The following is a 16959-nucleotide window of genomic DNA, read 5'->3' as shown; positions in this document are numbered from 1 at the left end:
CCACCTGAAATATATTCAATGACCCAGCCTCTACAGCTCTCTGGGGCAGAGAATTCCATAGATTTACAATCCTCTGAGAGAAGAAATTCCTCCTCATCTCAATTTTAAAAGTGAGGCCCTTTATTGTGAGTCTATGCCCCATAATTTTAGTTTCCCTTATGATTGGAAATATCCTCTCTGCATCCACCTTGTCGAGCCCCCTCATTATCTTATATTAACTGCCGGCTAGATTGGTCTTAGCAAGTCACTGAGTTGTATCTAACCCGCTACCCAGCACTTCAGGAAGCTGGCCCACCATCATCACCTTCTCAAGGCCAACTATGATGAGCAATCAATGCTGGCCTTGCCAGTGATGGCCACCCCCTGAAAATCAATATGAAACAAAAAGGGCTGGGGAGGGTCACGTAATTTCTCGATAAAGTCTCTCACTGAATGAGGTTCCACGCCACAACACTGAAATGCCGAATTTTCTCCCTGCAGAGATTAACTTCTGCAGCCTCCGATTGAAGGCAGGGAGTTACAGACTTTGAGGTTTGGAAGTGACGTGCCAGATTTTCCTCGCGACTGTGCGAGGGGCTTGTGCTGAACTCTGCCGTGTGCAGGTTGTGGAAATCAAGCTCGCTGAGGGTCAAGGGGCAGATTGAAAGATAATTCCACTCTCCACCCTACCGTGTACACCTGACCGCTACATTCCATTTCAGCCAATATCGCGAGACTGACACCATCTACACATTCCTCAATGGCTTCTTCTATTCTGGAGCGGTAGAACTCGGTGACTCTGCGGAGATGGATGTCACTGTAACCTTTCAGAATCTGTCTGATAGAAGCTCTGAGGCCTGGTAAACAGGATACAAATAGACACCATCAAATATCTGCCGAAAGCAACACAACAGCCAAGCCTAGTGTTAAAGGATGCGGGTTCAGTTTTACTCCTCAGAACAATAGCGATCAAAGCATTTATTGGTGATGTTCACAGATTTATTAAGCAGACAGTGATAACTATTATTGCAAGAAAAGGAGTTGTAATTTAAGAGCGCCTTTCATGCCCTCAGCATGTCCCAAATTGCTTCACAGCCAGTGAGATACTTTTTGAAGTGACGTCACTGTTGTAATGTCAGAAATGCGACAGCTCAATTTGTGCAAAGCAAGCAAAGCAATGTGATAATGACCAGACATTCTCTTTTAGCGATGTTCATTGAGGGATACATTTTGGCCAGGACACCGGGGATAACTCCGCTGCTCTTCTTTGAAATAGTGCCGTTGTATTTTTTTATATTCACCTGAGGTGGCAGAAGGGGGCCCCAGTTTAACGTTTCATCCAAACGACAGCAGGTCTGCCATGCAGCGCTCCCTCAGTAATGCCCTCCGACAGTGCAGTGCTCCCTCAGTACTGCCCCACAACAGGGCAGCGCTCCCTCAGTACTGCCCCTCCTGCAATGCAGCGCTCCCTCAGTACTGCCCCTCCGACGGTGCAGCGCTCCCTCAGTACTACCCCTTCGACAGTGCAGCGCTCCCTCAGTACTGCCCACGACATTGCAGTGCTCCCTCAATGCAGCTGCACCGACAGTGCAGTGCTCCCTCAGTACTGCCCCTCCGAAAGTGGAGCGCTCCCTCAGTACTGCACTAGAGTGTTGGCCTGGATGTTTGTGCTCCAATCTCTGGAGTGGGGCTTGAAGTCCGAGGCGAGAGTGCTACCCACTGACCACGGCTGACAATAATTACACATTCAGCTAACAGCAGCGGTTATGGCAAATCCTTGCATGTTCGCCGGGCAATTCAAAAGGTATTACTGTTCGAGCTTGGCGTACCTTACCTTCAAATTCCAAATTATCTGTTCCAGTAACTGCTCTTTTATACCTTTTTTCCCCAAGTCTGCAAAGTGAGAATTCACATTTTCCATAGCATTACCTCATTCAGTTAACTGCTTCACTTGCCCCTTGACAATAACTTAAGTTTACACAAGTTTTCTTTTACAACTCCCGTGCTCAGTTATCCACCAATACTTTCTCAGGCTCGTGCTTATCTTTCAAGGCCGGAGTGAACAATAAAAGCATATTTGCCGGCTGCTGAATTTATATCAGATAAAGCTCTCTGGCCAGAATGTCTTCAAATTAAGTCCACTGTCCAAACTTTTCCACCTTTAGTCACATTAGTTTGCCTCAGGCTTTTTCTCTAGTGATAGTCATTGTTTTAAGCCCCACCTCCCACTCACAATAACCCCTTGATTATCAATCATTGGGATGCTTTTAGTTTCGCGTCCCGTGAAAGCCGATACAAAATATTTGTTCAAATGCCCCGACCTGTGGGAGAACATCGGCGGTGGGTCAGAGCCATGGAAGGAGTGGCGAGCGGCAGCCATGGGCATTGTAGCGGCATACCACTGCAAGATACAGCGCAAGCTGGTGCAGGAGGGCGACGGCTGCGAAGAGGGATGTCATCAATGTCCAGGTCAGCGATTGGAGCATAGGCAGGAACGTCGAGATCATGACAAAGGAGCGTCAAGAGATTGTAAAAGGATGTGACCGAGGGCGCAGGAGAGGCGCGAGTTCGGGGCCCAGAAGAGGCGTGGGCCGAGGGGCAGCACGAGCTAGCCCACACTGCGATTGTGTGTGCACTAGGCCCATGCAGCAGAGCAGGTCTCCAGTCATCTTGGTTAATCCTTGCCACTGGACCAAGTTCTATTTCGGTCAAACCCATGTGGTGGCTGGTGTGCAACGGCCACCACACGTTAAAAAAATCCACGCAGAGGCATCTTCCACCCTACACTATCCTTTTTTGCATGGAAGCAAGTCATACTCATTTTGATGGACTGTCTATGATGATGATGATTGGTTTCCCATTATTAATTCTCCAGTCTCATCCTCTAAGGAATCAATGTTTACTTCAGCCACTCGCTTCCTTTTTGTATACCTGTAGAAGCACTTACTTCTGCTTTTATATTTCGTGCCAATTTACTATCATAAACTATCTTCTCATTGTATATTCGTTTTATAGTTGTCCTTTGCTGCTATCAAAAATTTCACAATCTTCTGGCCTTCCATTATTCTTCACAACATTGTGTGCCTTTGTTTTCAATTTGATACCATCCTTTACTTCCTTGGTTAGGCACGGACGGTTCATCTTTCCCTTCGAATCTTTGGCGCCGAACTTGGTGGACTCAACGCACACTGCTGCCCGCTGTCACCGACTGCCACTAAGTTTATTGGGCCATCTGCCCTCAATGCAAGTTTCCACTAGGCTTCCCGCCGCCGGAAGGGGAGGACCGCTGGGAACTGCTCGCTGATGATCGCTATCGCGCAAGGCATGTCAGTGACTTCCCGCCTGCTGAGCTGGCAGATTCCTCCGGGTGGGATTCGGTGGCAGCAGGGGGAAGGACCGCTGCATGGAAGCAAGCCGAACCCCAATGTCAAGTAAAGTTTAGTTATCTTCTTTTATTTTTTTAGAGATTCAAGTGGATGGGATCCCATGAAGGTTTTCCAGTGTTTTTTTTTTTAGGATAAATTTTCATTTTTATATGTTCCCCCTTCCTGGGCCCAACTCACTCCTCAGCAGAACGTTGGTGAGGATTGCATTTGCCGCCGAAATCGGGAGCTTCCGCTCGCTGCTGCCCAGATTCACGTTGCAAGTAGGTTTTTTGATGCCAGGCGGTCTTTGCAGATCTTTTTGAGGAATCTCCCTGCGGGCGGGGAAGTTGAGTACCGACAAGTCTCCCGAACGGTCCTTTGGATGGCACTTGGATGGAACTTGGCTTTGACAAAGTCTGGACCCTATGTTTCTCACTGGAATATATATTTGCTGAGAATTATGAAATATCTCCTTCAAGGCTTGCCATTGCTCATCTGCTGTCGTACCGTTGATTTGATTTTCCCAGTCCACTTTACCCAACTCTGAAGTCATACCTTTGTAATTGACTTTATTTAAGTTCAGGATACTAGTTTGAGACGTGGTGTTCTCACCCTCAAACTGAATTTGAAATTCTACTCTGCCATGATCACCCTTCCCACGAGGATCCTTTACAACGAGATCATTAATTAATCCAGTCTCATTACATATTACCAGATCAAAAATAGTCTTCTCCCTGATTGGTTCCACAACGTATGGTTCTAAGAATTCATCCCGAATACACTGTATGAACTCTTCCTCAAGACTACCTTTGGCTCAAATGTCTTGCTAAATCTGTACATGATATTTGTGAGATTACACCTGGAGTAGTGCGTACAGTTCTGGTCTCCTTATTTAAGGAGGAATATACTTTCATTGGAGGCAGTTCAGAGAAAGTTCACTAGGTTGATTCCTGACATGAAGGGGTTTTCTTATGAAGAAACTTTGAGCAGGTTGATCTTATACTCATTGGAGTTTAGAAAACTTGATAGATGATCTTATTGACCATACAAGAGCAGGTGGACAGCTTAGATGCAGAGAGGATGTTTCCCCTTGTGGGGAAATCTAGAACTAGAGGGTATAGTTTCAGAATAAGGTGGTGTACATTTAAATTGGAGATGAAGAGGAATTTCTTCTCTCAGAAGGTTGGGAACCTTTGGAATTCTCTATGCCATAGAGCTGTGGAGTCAGATTTTTGAATGATAAGGGAGTCAAGGATTATGGAGAGCGGGCGGGGAAGTTGAGTTGAGGCCAAGATCTGTTCAGCCATGGTCTTATTCAATGGCGGAGCAGGCTTGAGGGGCCAAAAGGCCTACTCCTGTTCCTATTTCTTATGTTCTTATGTAAGGAGGAGGGTCGATGAGGGCAGTGCATTTGATGTAGTTAACATGGATTTTAGCTAGGCTTTTGACAAGGTCCCACATTGCAGGCTGTTCATAAAGTAAAGGCCCATAGGATCCAAGGGACAGTGGGTAATTTGATACAAATTTGGCTCAATGGCAAGAAGCAAAGTGTAATGGTTGATGGGTGTTTTTGTGACTGGAAGGCTATTTCCAGTGGGGTTCCACAGGGCTCATTACTGGGTCCCTTATTTTTTGTAGTATACATTAATGATTTGGACTTAAATTTAGGGGGGGCATGATAAAGACGTTTGCAGATGATACAAAAAATTGGCTGTGTGGTTGACAGTGAAGAGAAAAGCTCCAAACTGCACGAAAATATCGATGAACTGGTCAGTTGGTCAGAACAGTGGCAGATAGAATTCAATCTGGAAGAGTGTGAGGTAATGCATTTGGGGAGGATCAACAAGGCAAGGGAACACACAATCAATGGGAGGATGCTGAGAAGTGTAGAGGAACAGAGGGACCTTGGATTGTAGGTCCACAGATCCCTGAAGATTGCAGGCCAGGTCGATAAGTTGGCTAAGAATGCATATGGAATACTTGTCCTTATTATTCGAGGCATAGACTATAAGAGCAGGGAAGTTATGCTTGAACTGTATAAAACACTAGTTAGGCCAGTGCTAGAGTACCTTGTGCAATTCTGGTCGCCGCATTACATCATCATCGTAGGCAGTCCCTCGAATCGATGATGGCTAGCTTTCACGTCAAAAAGTTCAGATGTGTTTCAATAATATTTGAGATCGGGAACGACATGTTGAGGGGTGGAAGATGCCTGTGTGTGGATTTTTTTAACGTGTGGTGAGGAACAAAGGGACATTGGTGTATATGATCTATAAAGGTAGCAGGACAGGACGATAAGGTAGTTGAAAAGGCATATGGAATGCTTTCCTTTAGCTGAGGCTAGAATACATGAGCAGGGAAGTTATGCTAAAATTGTATACAACACTAGTTAGGCCACAGCTGGAGTACTGCATGCAATTCTGGTCACCGCATTACAGGAAGGATGGGATTGCACTCAGGAGGGTACAGAGGAGATTTACGAGGATGTTGCCAGGACTGGAGAATTTTAACTTTGAGGAAAGATTGGATAGGCTGAGGTTGTTCTCCTGGGAAGAAAGGAGGCTGAGGGGAGACCGATTGAGCTGTATATAATTATGAGTGGCCGAGATAGAGTGGATGGGAAGGACCTATTCCCCTTAGCAGAGTAGTGAATAACTAGGGGGTATCGATTTACATTTTTTGGTAGAAGGTTTAGAGGGAGATGAAGAAGCAATTCTTCACCCAGAGGGAGATGGGAGTCTGGAACTCACTGCCTGAAAGTGTGGTGCAGGCAGAAACGCTCGCCACATTTAAAATATACTTGGATGTGCACTTGCATATGTAAGCTGTGGCTCAGTGAGTAGCGCACTCACCTCTGAGTCACAAGGTTGTGGGTTCAAGTTCCACTCCAGAAACTTGAGCATATCAATCTAGGCTGATACTCCAATGCAGTGCTGAGGCAGCGCTACATTGTCGGAGAGGCTGTCTTTCAGATGAGACGTTGAATGGAGGCTTGGTTTGCTCTCTCAGCTGGAAGTAAAAAAAAATTCATGGCACTATTTCAAAGAAGAGCAAGGGAGTTATACTCGGTGTCCTGGCCAATATTTATCTCTCAATCAACATAATAAAAGCAGATTATCTGATCATTATCATGTTGCTGTGTGCAAGTTGACTGCTGCATTTCCTACACTACAACAGTCACTACACTTTAAATTTACTTCATTGGCTGTAAAGCGCTTTGAGACGTCCGGTAGTCGTGAAAGGCGTTACGTAAATGCAAGTCTTTCGTTTTTCTTTTCAAAGTGCCTTAATCTACACAGCTATGGACCTAGTGCTGGTAGGTGGGATTAGGCGGGGTAACTCTTTTTCGACCGGCACAGACTCGTTGGGCTAAATGGTCTTCTGTGTCCTAAATTTCCATGATTCCAACCCTAGGCTGTATCTATCTCTCTCTAACCCAGGGGTCACTGGACAGTGATCAGGAGCAGGAACCCTGCGTGACATCCCCTCTCACTAACCCAGGGGTCACTGGATAGTGATCCAGGAACAGGAACCCTGGCTGATTTCGCTCTCTCTCTAACCCAGGGGTCACTAGGCAGTGATCAGGAGCATGAACCCTGGCTGATTTCGCCTCTCTCTAACTCAGGGGTCACTGGACAGTGATCAGGATCAGGAACCCTGGCTGATTTCCCCTCTCTCGAACTCAGGGGTCACTGGACAGTGAGCAGGAGCAGGAACCCTGGTGATTTACCCTCTTTCTAACCCAGTAGTCACTGGAAAGTGATCAGCAGCAAGAACCCTGGCTGACTTTGCTCCCTCTAAACCATGGGTCACTGGACAGTGATCAGGAGCAGGAACCTTGCGCGACATCCCCTCTCACTAACCCAGGGGTCACTGGACAGTGATCCAGGAACAGGAACCCTGGCTGATTTCACTCTCTCTCTAACCCAGGGGTCACTGGGCAGTGATCAGGAGCAGGAACCCTGGCTGATTTCCCCTCTCTCTAACTCAGGGGTCACCGGACAGTGATCAGGAGCAGGAACCCTGGCTGATTTCCCCTTTCTCTAACTCAGGGGTCACTGGACAATGAGCAGGAGCAGGAACCCTGGTGATTTACCCTTTTTCTAACCCAGTGGTCACTGGAAAGTGATCAGCAGCAAGAACCCTGGCAGACTTTGCACTCTCTAAACCAGGGGTCACTGGACAGTGATCAGGAGCAGGAACCCTGCGCGACATCCCCTCTCACTAACTCAGGGGTCACTGGACAGTGATCCAGGAACAGGAACTCTGGCTGATTTCGCTGTCTGTAATCCAGGGGTCACTGGGCAGTGATCAGGAGCAGGAACCCTGGCTGATTTCCCCTCTCTCTAACTCAGGGGTAACTGGGCAGTGATCAGGAGCAGGAACCCTGGCTGATTTCCCCTCTCTCTAACACAGGGGTCACTGGACAGTGAGCAGGAGCATGAACCCTGGTGATTTCTCCTGTTTCTAACCCAGTAGTTTTTGGAAAGTTAGCAGCAGCAAGAACCCTGGCTGACTTTGCTCTCTCTAAACCAGGGGTCACTGGAGAGTGGTCAGGAGCAGGAACCCTAGCTGGACTGTTGTTGGGTATGAGCCTCCGTGTGCAAGTGTGTGCAGCTGTAAATAATAAAGAGAGCAGAAAAGGACCTGTTTGATGGGACTGTGTAAAGGGAAGTTTACACTCTATCTAACGTGTGCTATACCTGACGCATAGTTCAACAGACCACCCAACACACTCTCACACACCAACAGACCACAAAACAGACTCTCGCACAGACCAACAGACCACCCAAAAGACGCTCGCACACCAACAGACCACCAACAGGGATCACTGGACAGTGATCAAGAGCAGGAACCCTAGCTGGTCTGTTTGTGGGTATGAGTCTCCGTGGGGTGTTCTGTTGGTGTGGGGTTGGCTGCAGGATGGTCATTTGGTGGGTGAGTGTGTGTACGTGTTAGTGCCTTTGGGTTGACTGTTGGTGTGTGTGTGATTGAGTCCGTTGGGTGGGTTGTTTGGTGTGTGTGAGTCTGTTGGGTGGGTTGTTGGTGTGTGAGAGAGTCTGTTGAGTGGTTTGTTGGTGTGTGAGAGTCTGTTGGTTGATTTGTTGGTGTGTGAGAGTCTGTTGGCTGGTCTGTTGGTGTGTGTGAGTGTCTGTTGGGTGGTCTGTTGGTCTTCCTGAGAGTCTGTTGTGTGGTCTGTTGGTATGTGAGTGTTTGTTGGGTAGTCTGCTGAGCTGTGCGTCAGGTATAGCACACGTTAGATAGAGTGTAAAGCTCCCTTTACACCATCCCATCAAGCAGGTCCTTTTCTGCTCTGTTTATTATTTACACCTACGCACACATGTTCCGGGTACAGTTAGTGAATTAAAATCAAAGTACTGATCACTGCAAATCCCCTCAGCCTTCCCACTCTGTTCACTCCAGATATAATTCGGTACAAGACAGCAGGAAACAAACAGGAAGCAGGGACTTCAGGAGAGAAACTTTCACCTGATGCTGCTGTCGGCGGATGCTCTGTCACGGTAGAGGTCGTTGCGTGTCCTACAGAAAGTGACAACTCATTAATACAAGTTAAATAATTTGAATAAAGCAGATGCAAGACCGTTGAAAGCTCTCTGTATGTCATAAAAAGTGATATGGTCGACTACTATCCATGAGGGAGAGACCTGGCCTTCATATAACTTGAGTCGCACACTGATTCTTAATGGCTGCAGAGCAACTTAGCGCTGGGCGATAAATATAGGTCACAGGGCAGTGATCAGGAGCAGGAACCCTGGATGATTCCCCTCTCTTTCAAACCCAAAGTCACTGGACAGTGATTAGGAGCAGGAAACCTGGCTGATTTCCCCTCTCTCTAACTCAGGGGTCACCGGACAGTGATCAGGAGCAGGAACCCTGGCTGATTTCCCCTTTCTCTAACTCAGGGGTCACTGGACAATGAGCAGGAGCAGGAACCCTGGTGATTTACCCTTTTTCTAACCCAGTGGTCACTGGAAAGTGATCAGCAGCAAGAACCCTGGCAGACTTTGCACTCTCTAAACCAGGGGTCACTGGACAGTGATCAGGAGCAGGAACCCTGCGCGACATCCCCTCTCACTAACTCAGGGGTCACTGGACAATGATCCAGGAACAGGAACTCTGGCTGATTTCGCTGTCTGTAATTCAGGGGTCACTGGGCAGTGATCAGGAGCAGGAACCCTGGCTGATTTCCCCTCTCTCTAACTCAGGGGTAACTGGGCAGTGATCAGGAGCAGGAACCCTGGCTGATTTCCCCTCTCTCTAACACAGGGGTCACTGGACAGTGAGCAGGAGCATGAACCCTGGTGATTTCTCCTGTTTCTAACCCAGTAGTTTTTGGAAAGTTAGCAGCAGCAAGAACCCTGGCTGACTTTGCTCTCTCTAAACCAGGGGTCACTGGAGAGTGGTCAGGAGCAGGAACCCTAGCTGGACTGTTGTTGGGTATGAGCCTCCGTGTGCAAGTGTGTGCAGCTGTAAATAATAAAGAGAGCAGAAAAGGACCTGTTTGATGGGACTGTGTAAAGGGAAGTTTACACTCTATCTAACGTGTGCTATACCTGACGCATAGTTCAACAGACCACCCAACACACTCTCACACACCAACAGACCACAAAACAGACTCTCGCACAGACCAACAGACCACCCAAAAGACGCTCGCACACCAACAGACCACCAACAGGGATCACTGGACAGTGATCAAGAGCAGGAACCCTAGCTGGTCTGTTTGTGGGTATGAGTCTCCGTGGGGTGTTCTGTTGGTGTGGGGTTGGCTGCAGGATGGTCATTTGGTGGGTGAGTGTGTGTACGTGTTAGTGCCTTTGGGTTGACTGTTGGTGTGTGTGTGATTGAGTCCGTTGGGTGGGTTGTTTGGTGTGTGTGAGTCTGTTGGGTGGGTTGTTGGTGTGTGAGAGAGTCTGTTGAGTGGTTTGTTGGTGTGTGAGAGTCTGTTGGTTGATTTGTTGGTGTGTGAGAGTCTGTTGGCTGGTCTGTTGGTGTGTGTGAGTGTCTGTTGGGTGGTCTGTTGGTCTTCCTGAGAGTCTGTTGTGTGGTCTGTTGGTATGTGAGTGTTTGTTGGGTAGTCTGCTGAGCTGTGCGTCAGGTATAGCACACGTTAGATAGAGTGTAAAGCTCCCTTTACACCATCCCATCAAGCAGGTCCTTTTCTGCTCTGTTTATTATTTACACCTACGCACACATGTTCCGGGTACAGTTAGTGAATTAAAATCAAAGTACTGATCACTGCAAATCCCCTCAGCCTTCCCACTCTGTTCACTCCAGATATAATTAGGTACAAGACAGCAGGAAACAAACAGGAAGCAGGGACTTCAGGAGAGAAACTTTCACCTGATGCTGCTGTCGGCGGATGCTCTGTCACGGTAGAGGTCGTTGCGTGTCCTACAGAAAGTGACAACTCATTAATACAAGTTAAATAATTTGAATAAAGCAGATGCAAGACCGTTGAAAGCTCTCTGTATGTCATAAAAAGTGATATGGTCGACTACTATCCATGAGGGAGAGACCTGGCCTTCATATAACTTGAGTCGCACACTGATTCTTAATGGCTGCAGAGCAACTTAGCGCTGGGCGATAAATATAGGTCACAGGGCAGTGATCAGGAGCAGGAACCCTGGATGATTCCCCTCTCTTTCAAACCCAAAGTCACTGGACAGTGATTAGGAGCAGGAAACCTGGCTGATTTCCCCTCTCTCTCAAACCCAAGGTCACTGGACAATGCACAGGAGCAGGAACCCTGGCTGATCTCCACTCTCTCTCTCTAACCCAGGGAATAGTGGACAGTGATCTGGAGCAGGAACCCTGACTGATCTCCGGTCTTTCTCCCACTCAGGTGTCACTGGGCAATGATCAGGAGCATGAATCCTGGCTGATCGCCACTCTCTCTCTAACCCAGGGGTCACTGGACAGCGATCAGGAGCAGGAATCCTGTCTGATTTCCCCTCTCTTTCTAACCCAGGGCTCACTGGGCAGTGATCGGAGCAGGAACCCTGACTGATTTCCCTTCTCACTGACCCAGGGGTCATTGGTCTATGGTCAGACGGGTACACATTGGGTTAGATAAAGATTGAAGAACACTCTGCACTGTCCAATCCAACATTCTCAGTGTAGGCACAGCAAGGGGTAAAACTGTCTCATCAACCGCTCCCAGGACTTGTACACAACAGTTTAGACACCGATTAACGTTCCCTTTGCACTGTTCCATCAAACATGGTCAGGCAGGCCGGGTACAGCACGATTTAGATACAGATTCAAACTATTTCCACAGTGTCACATCAAACACTCTGAAATATACGCACACACTGAAATATATACACATGCACTCTGAATTATACACACACACTGAAATATACACTCTACTACGAAATTTACATACTATGCTGAAATATTCACACTCATGTATACACACACTGAATACACCCACTGAAATACACCCACACTCTGAAATGTACACACTACTCTGAAATTTACACACTACTCTTGAATATACATGCACAGATATACACATACTGAACACTCCCACACACACTGAAATACACCCACACTCGGAAATATATGCACACTGAAATAAATATATACTCACTGAAATATACACACTCTCCAAAATATACAAACGCACTTAAATATACACAAGCAGAAATTTGCACACACACAAAATACACACACTTAAGTATAGACACAGAAATATATACACACTGATATATACAGACACATTGCAATATACACAGAGACCGAAATAAACACACACAATCATAAATTGAAATACAGGAATGCACATACACTCAGAAATATACACATGCATTGAAATGCATTCAGACACACTGAAATATTATACAGACTGAAATATTACACGCACACTGAAATGTAAACACACACACTGAAATATAAACGCACACACTCTGAAATATAAAGACATTAAAATCTACATACAAGCTCAAATATTAGACACACACTGAAATATACACACACACTCTGAAATATACAGATAGAAATATAGACACACTTTGAAATATACGCACATGCTGAAATATACACACACTGAAATATACGCACACACTGAAATATGCACCCACATAAATAAACACGCTGAAATATACACACACACTGAACAAATACACTGAAATATACACAGACACAGAAACAAACACTGAAATATACACATATGTACAGAAATAAACACACACACATGCTGAAATACACGCTGGTGTGTGAGTGTGCGTGTGTGTGTGTGTGAGGGAGTCTGTTGTACGGGCTGTTGGTGTGTGTGTGATGGTGACTGTTGGTGTTATGTCTGTGAGAGAGCCTTTTTGTATGTGTGTTTGTAGGAGAGACTTTTATTGGTATGTGAGATTGTTGTTGGTGTGTGTCTGTTTGGGGGAGAGCAGTTGGGTGGCCTGTTAGTGTGTGTGCATGAGAACCTTTTGGATGGACTATTGCTGTGTGTGCGAATGGATGCACACAGACACACTGAGCAGAAATGGTTATTTTATCAGACGTACCTGTATTGTGGGCCACCTCATTCAAACTTGTTGCAATATCATCGAAAGACCAGTCAGTTTGTTTATGTTTCTTTTCAGGTGGTCGCTCCACACCACTGGATGTTGGGGGCCCACAGTCATCGTTCCCAAAAGGGCCTTTGCTATTCTCCACCATGTCCACATCTGTGCAAGTGGGAGCTAATGTGTCTGAGCTGCTGCTGTTGCTCGGGGACTCTGAGCTCTCTGCAGGTTTCCGAAAACGTCTCTTAAACCTCCTAAACATATTCCTGTCTTGGTGTGTGCTGTAGCCGTTCTATATTAAACGTGTGCGTATATACCCACACACAATAATCACTTTGGTTAGCGTTCTCTTACAAAGCGAACTGGACATGTAATTGGTGATGAGAATTCACACCCGATTCCAGTTTTTAAACCGAGTTGCCACGTGTGTTTTACCGACTGTCTGGGATCCATCTCTTGTTGCAGTTGCTGGCCTTTCATCAATATGAATTAGATGCTTCGCCATACATACTGGTGTCTGTCTTTGTCCTACACATAATCCATGACAACACTACCTGTGCTAGGACTGAGCGAGCGCTGCAATGTTGGAGGTGCTGTCTATCAGATGGAACGTTAAACCGAGGCCCCGTCTGCTCCCTCAAGTGGATATAAAAGATCCCACGGCCACTATCGGTAGAAGAGCAGCAGAGTTCTCCCCGGAGTCCTGCAACCTTATGAATGTAAAATAGTGGTTAGTGTCCCATGATAATAAATAAGACGGGTTTTGACTACAAGTGGAAGCTGAGGTGCTATTTGCATTGGAGACGTTTGGGGAAAAGAGGGGGTGCCAGATTCAAGTACATCAATAAGAATGATAGAAAACACAAACTTGCATTTATATAGCGCCTTTGACAACCACGGAACGTCCCAAAGTGCTTTACAGCCAATGACGTACTTTTGAAGTCTAGTCAACATAGAAACATAGAAACATAGAAATTACGTGCAGGACCAGTTCATTCGGCCCTTGGAGCCTGCACCGCCATTCAATATGATCATGGCTGATCATTCAACATCAGTACCCTACCCCAACCTTCTCTCCATACCCCCTGATCACTTTAACTCTCTGCCCCTCTCGTTGCCCCTCTCTCTCACTGCCCCTCTCTCTGACTATCTCTCTGCCTCTCTCTCTCTGTCCCTCGCTCTCTATGTCTCTCGCTCTGTCTCTTGCTCTCTGTACCTCTCTCTCTCGTTGTCCCTCTGTCTCTCTCTCTCTGCCCTCTCTCTCTCTCTCTGCCACTCACCCTCTGTCTCACTCTCTCTGCCGCTCTCTCTGCCCCTCTCTTTGCCCCTCTCTCTCTGTTCCCCCCTCTCCTCCCCGCTCTTTCTGTCCCTCTCCCTCTGCCCCCACTCGCTCTCTCTGCCCCCCTCTCTCTGTGTTTCTCTGCCCCTCCCTCTCTCTGTGCCCCTCTTTCTGCCCCCCTCTCTCTCTCTCTGTCCCTCTCTCTCTTTCCCTCTCTCTCTCTTCCCCCCTCTCTCTCTGCCCCTCTCTCTTTCTGTCCCTCTCTGTCCATCGCTCGTTGTCCCCCTCTCGCTCTCTCTGCCGATCATCTCGCTCTCTCTCTCTCTGCTCCTCTCGCTCAATTTCTCTGTCTCCCCTCTCGCTGCCTTTCCCTATCTCTCTCTCTGCCTCCCTCTTTTTCTCTCTTTCTCTGACTCTCTCTCTCTCTCTCTCTCTCTCTGCCCTCTCTCTCTCTGCCACTCACCCTCTGTCTCACTCTCTCTGCCGCTCTCTCTGCCCCTCTCTTTGCCCCTCTCTCCCTGTTCCCCCCTCTCCCCCCCGCTCTTTCTGTCCCTCTCCCTCTGCCCCCACTCGCTCTCTCTGCCCCCCTCTCTCTGTGTCTCTCTGCCCCTCCCTCTCTCTGTGCCCCTCTTTCTGCCCCCCTCTCTCTCTCTCTGTCCCTCTCTCTCTTTCCCTCTCTCTCTCTTCCCCCCTCTCTCTCTGCCCCTCTCTCTTTCTGTCCCTCTCTGTCCATCGCTCGTTGTCCCCCTCTCGCTCTCTCTGCCGATCATCTCGCTCTCTCTCTCTCTGCTCCTCTCGCTCAATTTCTCTGTCTCCCCTCTCGCTGCCTTTCCCTATCTCTCTCTCTGCCTCCCTCTTTCTCTCTCTTTCTCTGACTCTCTCTCTCGCTCTCTCTGTCCCTCTCTTTCTCTGTCTCTCTTTCCTTCCCTCTTTCTCTCTGGCCCTCTCTCTGTCGCTCTGTCTCTCCCTCTCTCTCTCTCTCTGTCCCCTTCTCTCTGTCCCTCTCTCTCTCTGTCCCTCTCTCTCAGCCCCTCTCTCTTTCTCTGCCACTTTCTCTCTACCCCCAGCTTTCTCTCTCCCTCTTTCTCCGCCCGTCACTTTCGTTCTGCATCTCTCTCTCTCTCTCTCTCTCTGCATCTCTCTCTCTCTCTCTAACCCTCTCTCTCTCTCTGCCTCTCTCTCTCCCTCGCTGCCTCTCTCTCCCTCTCTCTGCCCCTCTCTCTCTGCCCCTTCTCGCTGCCCCTCTCTCTCTGCCCCTGTCTCTCTGCCACTCTCTCTCGTCTCTTCTCTCTCTGTCCCCTTTCTCTCTTTCTCTTCCTCTCGGCCCCCTCTTTCGCTCGCTCTGCCTCTCTCTCTCACTCTCTCTGTCCCCATCTCTCTGCTCCTCTCTCTGCCCCCCCTCTCTCTGCCCCTCTCTCTCACCCTCTCTTTATCTGCCCCTCCCTCTTTGCCACTCTCTCCCTCTCTCTGTCTCTGTCCTCCTCTCTCGCTATACCTCTCTCTCTGCCACTCTGTCTATGTCTATCTCTCTCTGTGTCTCTTTCGCTCTCTCTCTACCGCTCTCTCTATCTCTCGCTCTATCAGCCCTCTTTCTGCCCGCCACCCCTCTGTCGCTCTCTCTCTGTCCCTCTCTCACTGCCCCCATCTCTCTCTGCCCATTTCTCTCTCTGACCCTCTCTCTATCTTTACCCCACCCTCTTTGCCTCTCTCTCCTTTTCGCTCTCTCTGTCTCTGTCTCTGACGTTCTCTCTCTCTGTCCCCCTCTCTCGCTGTACCTCTCTCTATGCCCCCCTCTTTCTCGGTCTCTCTCACTCTCTGCCTCGTTCACTGCCCCTCTGTTTATCTCTCTCTATCTCTACCTCTCTCGTTGCCCCGCTCTCTCTCTCTCTGCCACTCTCTCTCTGTTTCTCTATCTGCCTCTCTCTCTATGTCCCTCGCTCTCTCTGTATCTCTCCCTCTGTCTGACTCTCTGCCTCTCTCTCTCTGCCTCTATCTCTCTCAGCCCCCCCCCCCCCCTCCTCTCTCTCTCTCTGCCCCTGTCTCTCATAGAAACATAGAAACATAGAAAGTAAGTGCAGGAGTCGGCCATCAGGCCCTTGCAGCCTGCACCACCATTCAATATGATCATGGCTGATCATGCAACGTCAGTACCACATTCCTGCTTTCTTTCCATACCCCTTGATCTCTTTATACGTAAGGGCCACATCTAACTCCCTTTTGAATATATCTAACGAAGTGGCTTCAACAACTTTCCGTGGTAGAGAATCCCACAGGTTCACAATTATCTGAGTAAAGAAGTTTCTCCTCATCTCGGTCCTAAATGGCTTATCCCTTATCCTTAAACTGTGATCCCTGGTTCTGGACTTATCCAACGTCGGCAACATTCTTCCTGCATCTAACCTGCCCAATCCCGTCAGAATTTTATATGTTTCCATGAGATTCCCCCTCTCATTCTTCTAAATTCCAGTGAATAGAAGCCTACTCGATCCAGTCTTTCATCATATGTCAGTCCTGCCATCTCGGGGATCAGTCTGGTGAACCTTCCATGCACTCTCGCAATAGCAAGAATGTCCTTCCTCAGATTAGGAGACCAAAACTGAACACAATACTCAAGGTGTGGTCTGACCAAGGCCCTGTACAACTGTAGTAAGACCTCTCTGCTCCTATACTCGATTCCTCTCTCTATGAAGGCCAGCATGTCAATTGCTTTATTTACTGCCTGTTGTACATGCATGCCTACCTTCAGTGACTGATGTACCATGACACCCAGGTCTCGTTGCACCTCCCATTTTACTAATCTGTCACC

General features: G+C 47.9%; 1 protein-coding gene across 1 annotated transcript in view; it reads right to left on the bottom strand.

The window, feature by feature from the left end:
* Positions 1-13136, bottom strand: part of LOC139274040 (NACHT, LRR and PYD domains-containing protein 6-like) — a 203810-nt gene extending 190674 nt beyond the window's left edge. The window contains exons 1-4 of the mRNA XM_070891094.1: positions 12875-13136; positions 10707-10757; positions 8835-8885; positions 670-836 (exon numbers count right to left, since the gene is read on the bottom strand). Coding sequence (XP_070747195.1) covers positions 670-836; positions 8835-8885; positions 10707-10757; positions 12875-13136 — 531 coding nt within the window. The remainder of the gene's footprint in view (positions 1-669; positions 837-8834; positions 8886-10706; positions 10758-12874) is intronic.
* Positions 13137-16959: the final 3823 nt, after the last annotated feature.

This window comes from Pristiophorus japonicus, chromosome 9, assembly GCF_044704955.1.
Source record: "Pristiophorus japonicus isolate sPriJap1 chromosome 9, sPriJap1.hap1, whole genome shotgun sequence".
Classification (NCBI taxonomy): domain Eukaryota; kingdom Metazoa; phylum Chordata; class Chondrichthyes; family Pristiophoridae; genus Pristiophorus; species Pristiophorus japonicus.
The sequence above is the reverse complement of the archived record's forward strand: the minus strand, read 5'-3'. Positions and strand labels throughout refer to the sequence as shown.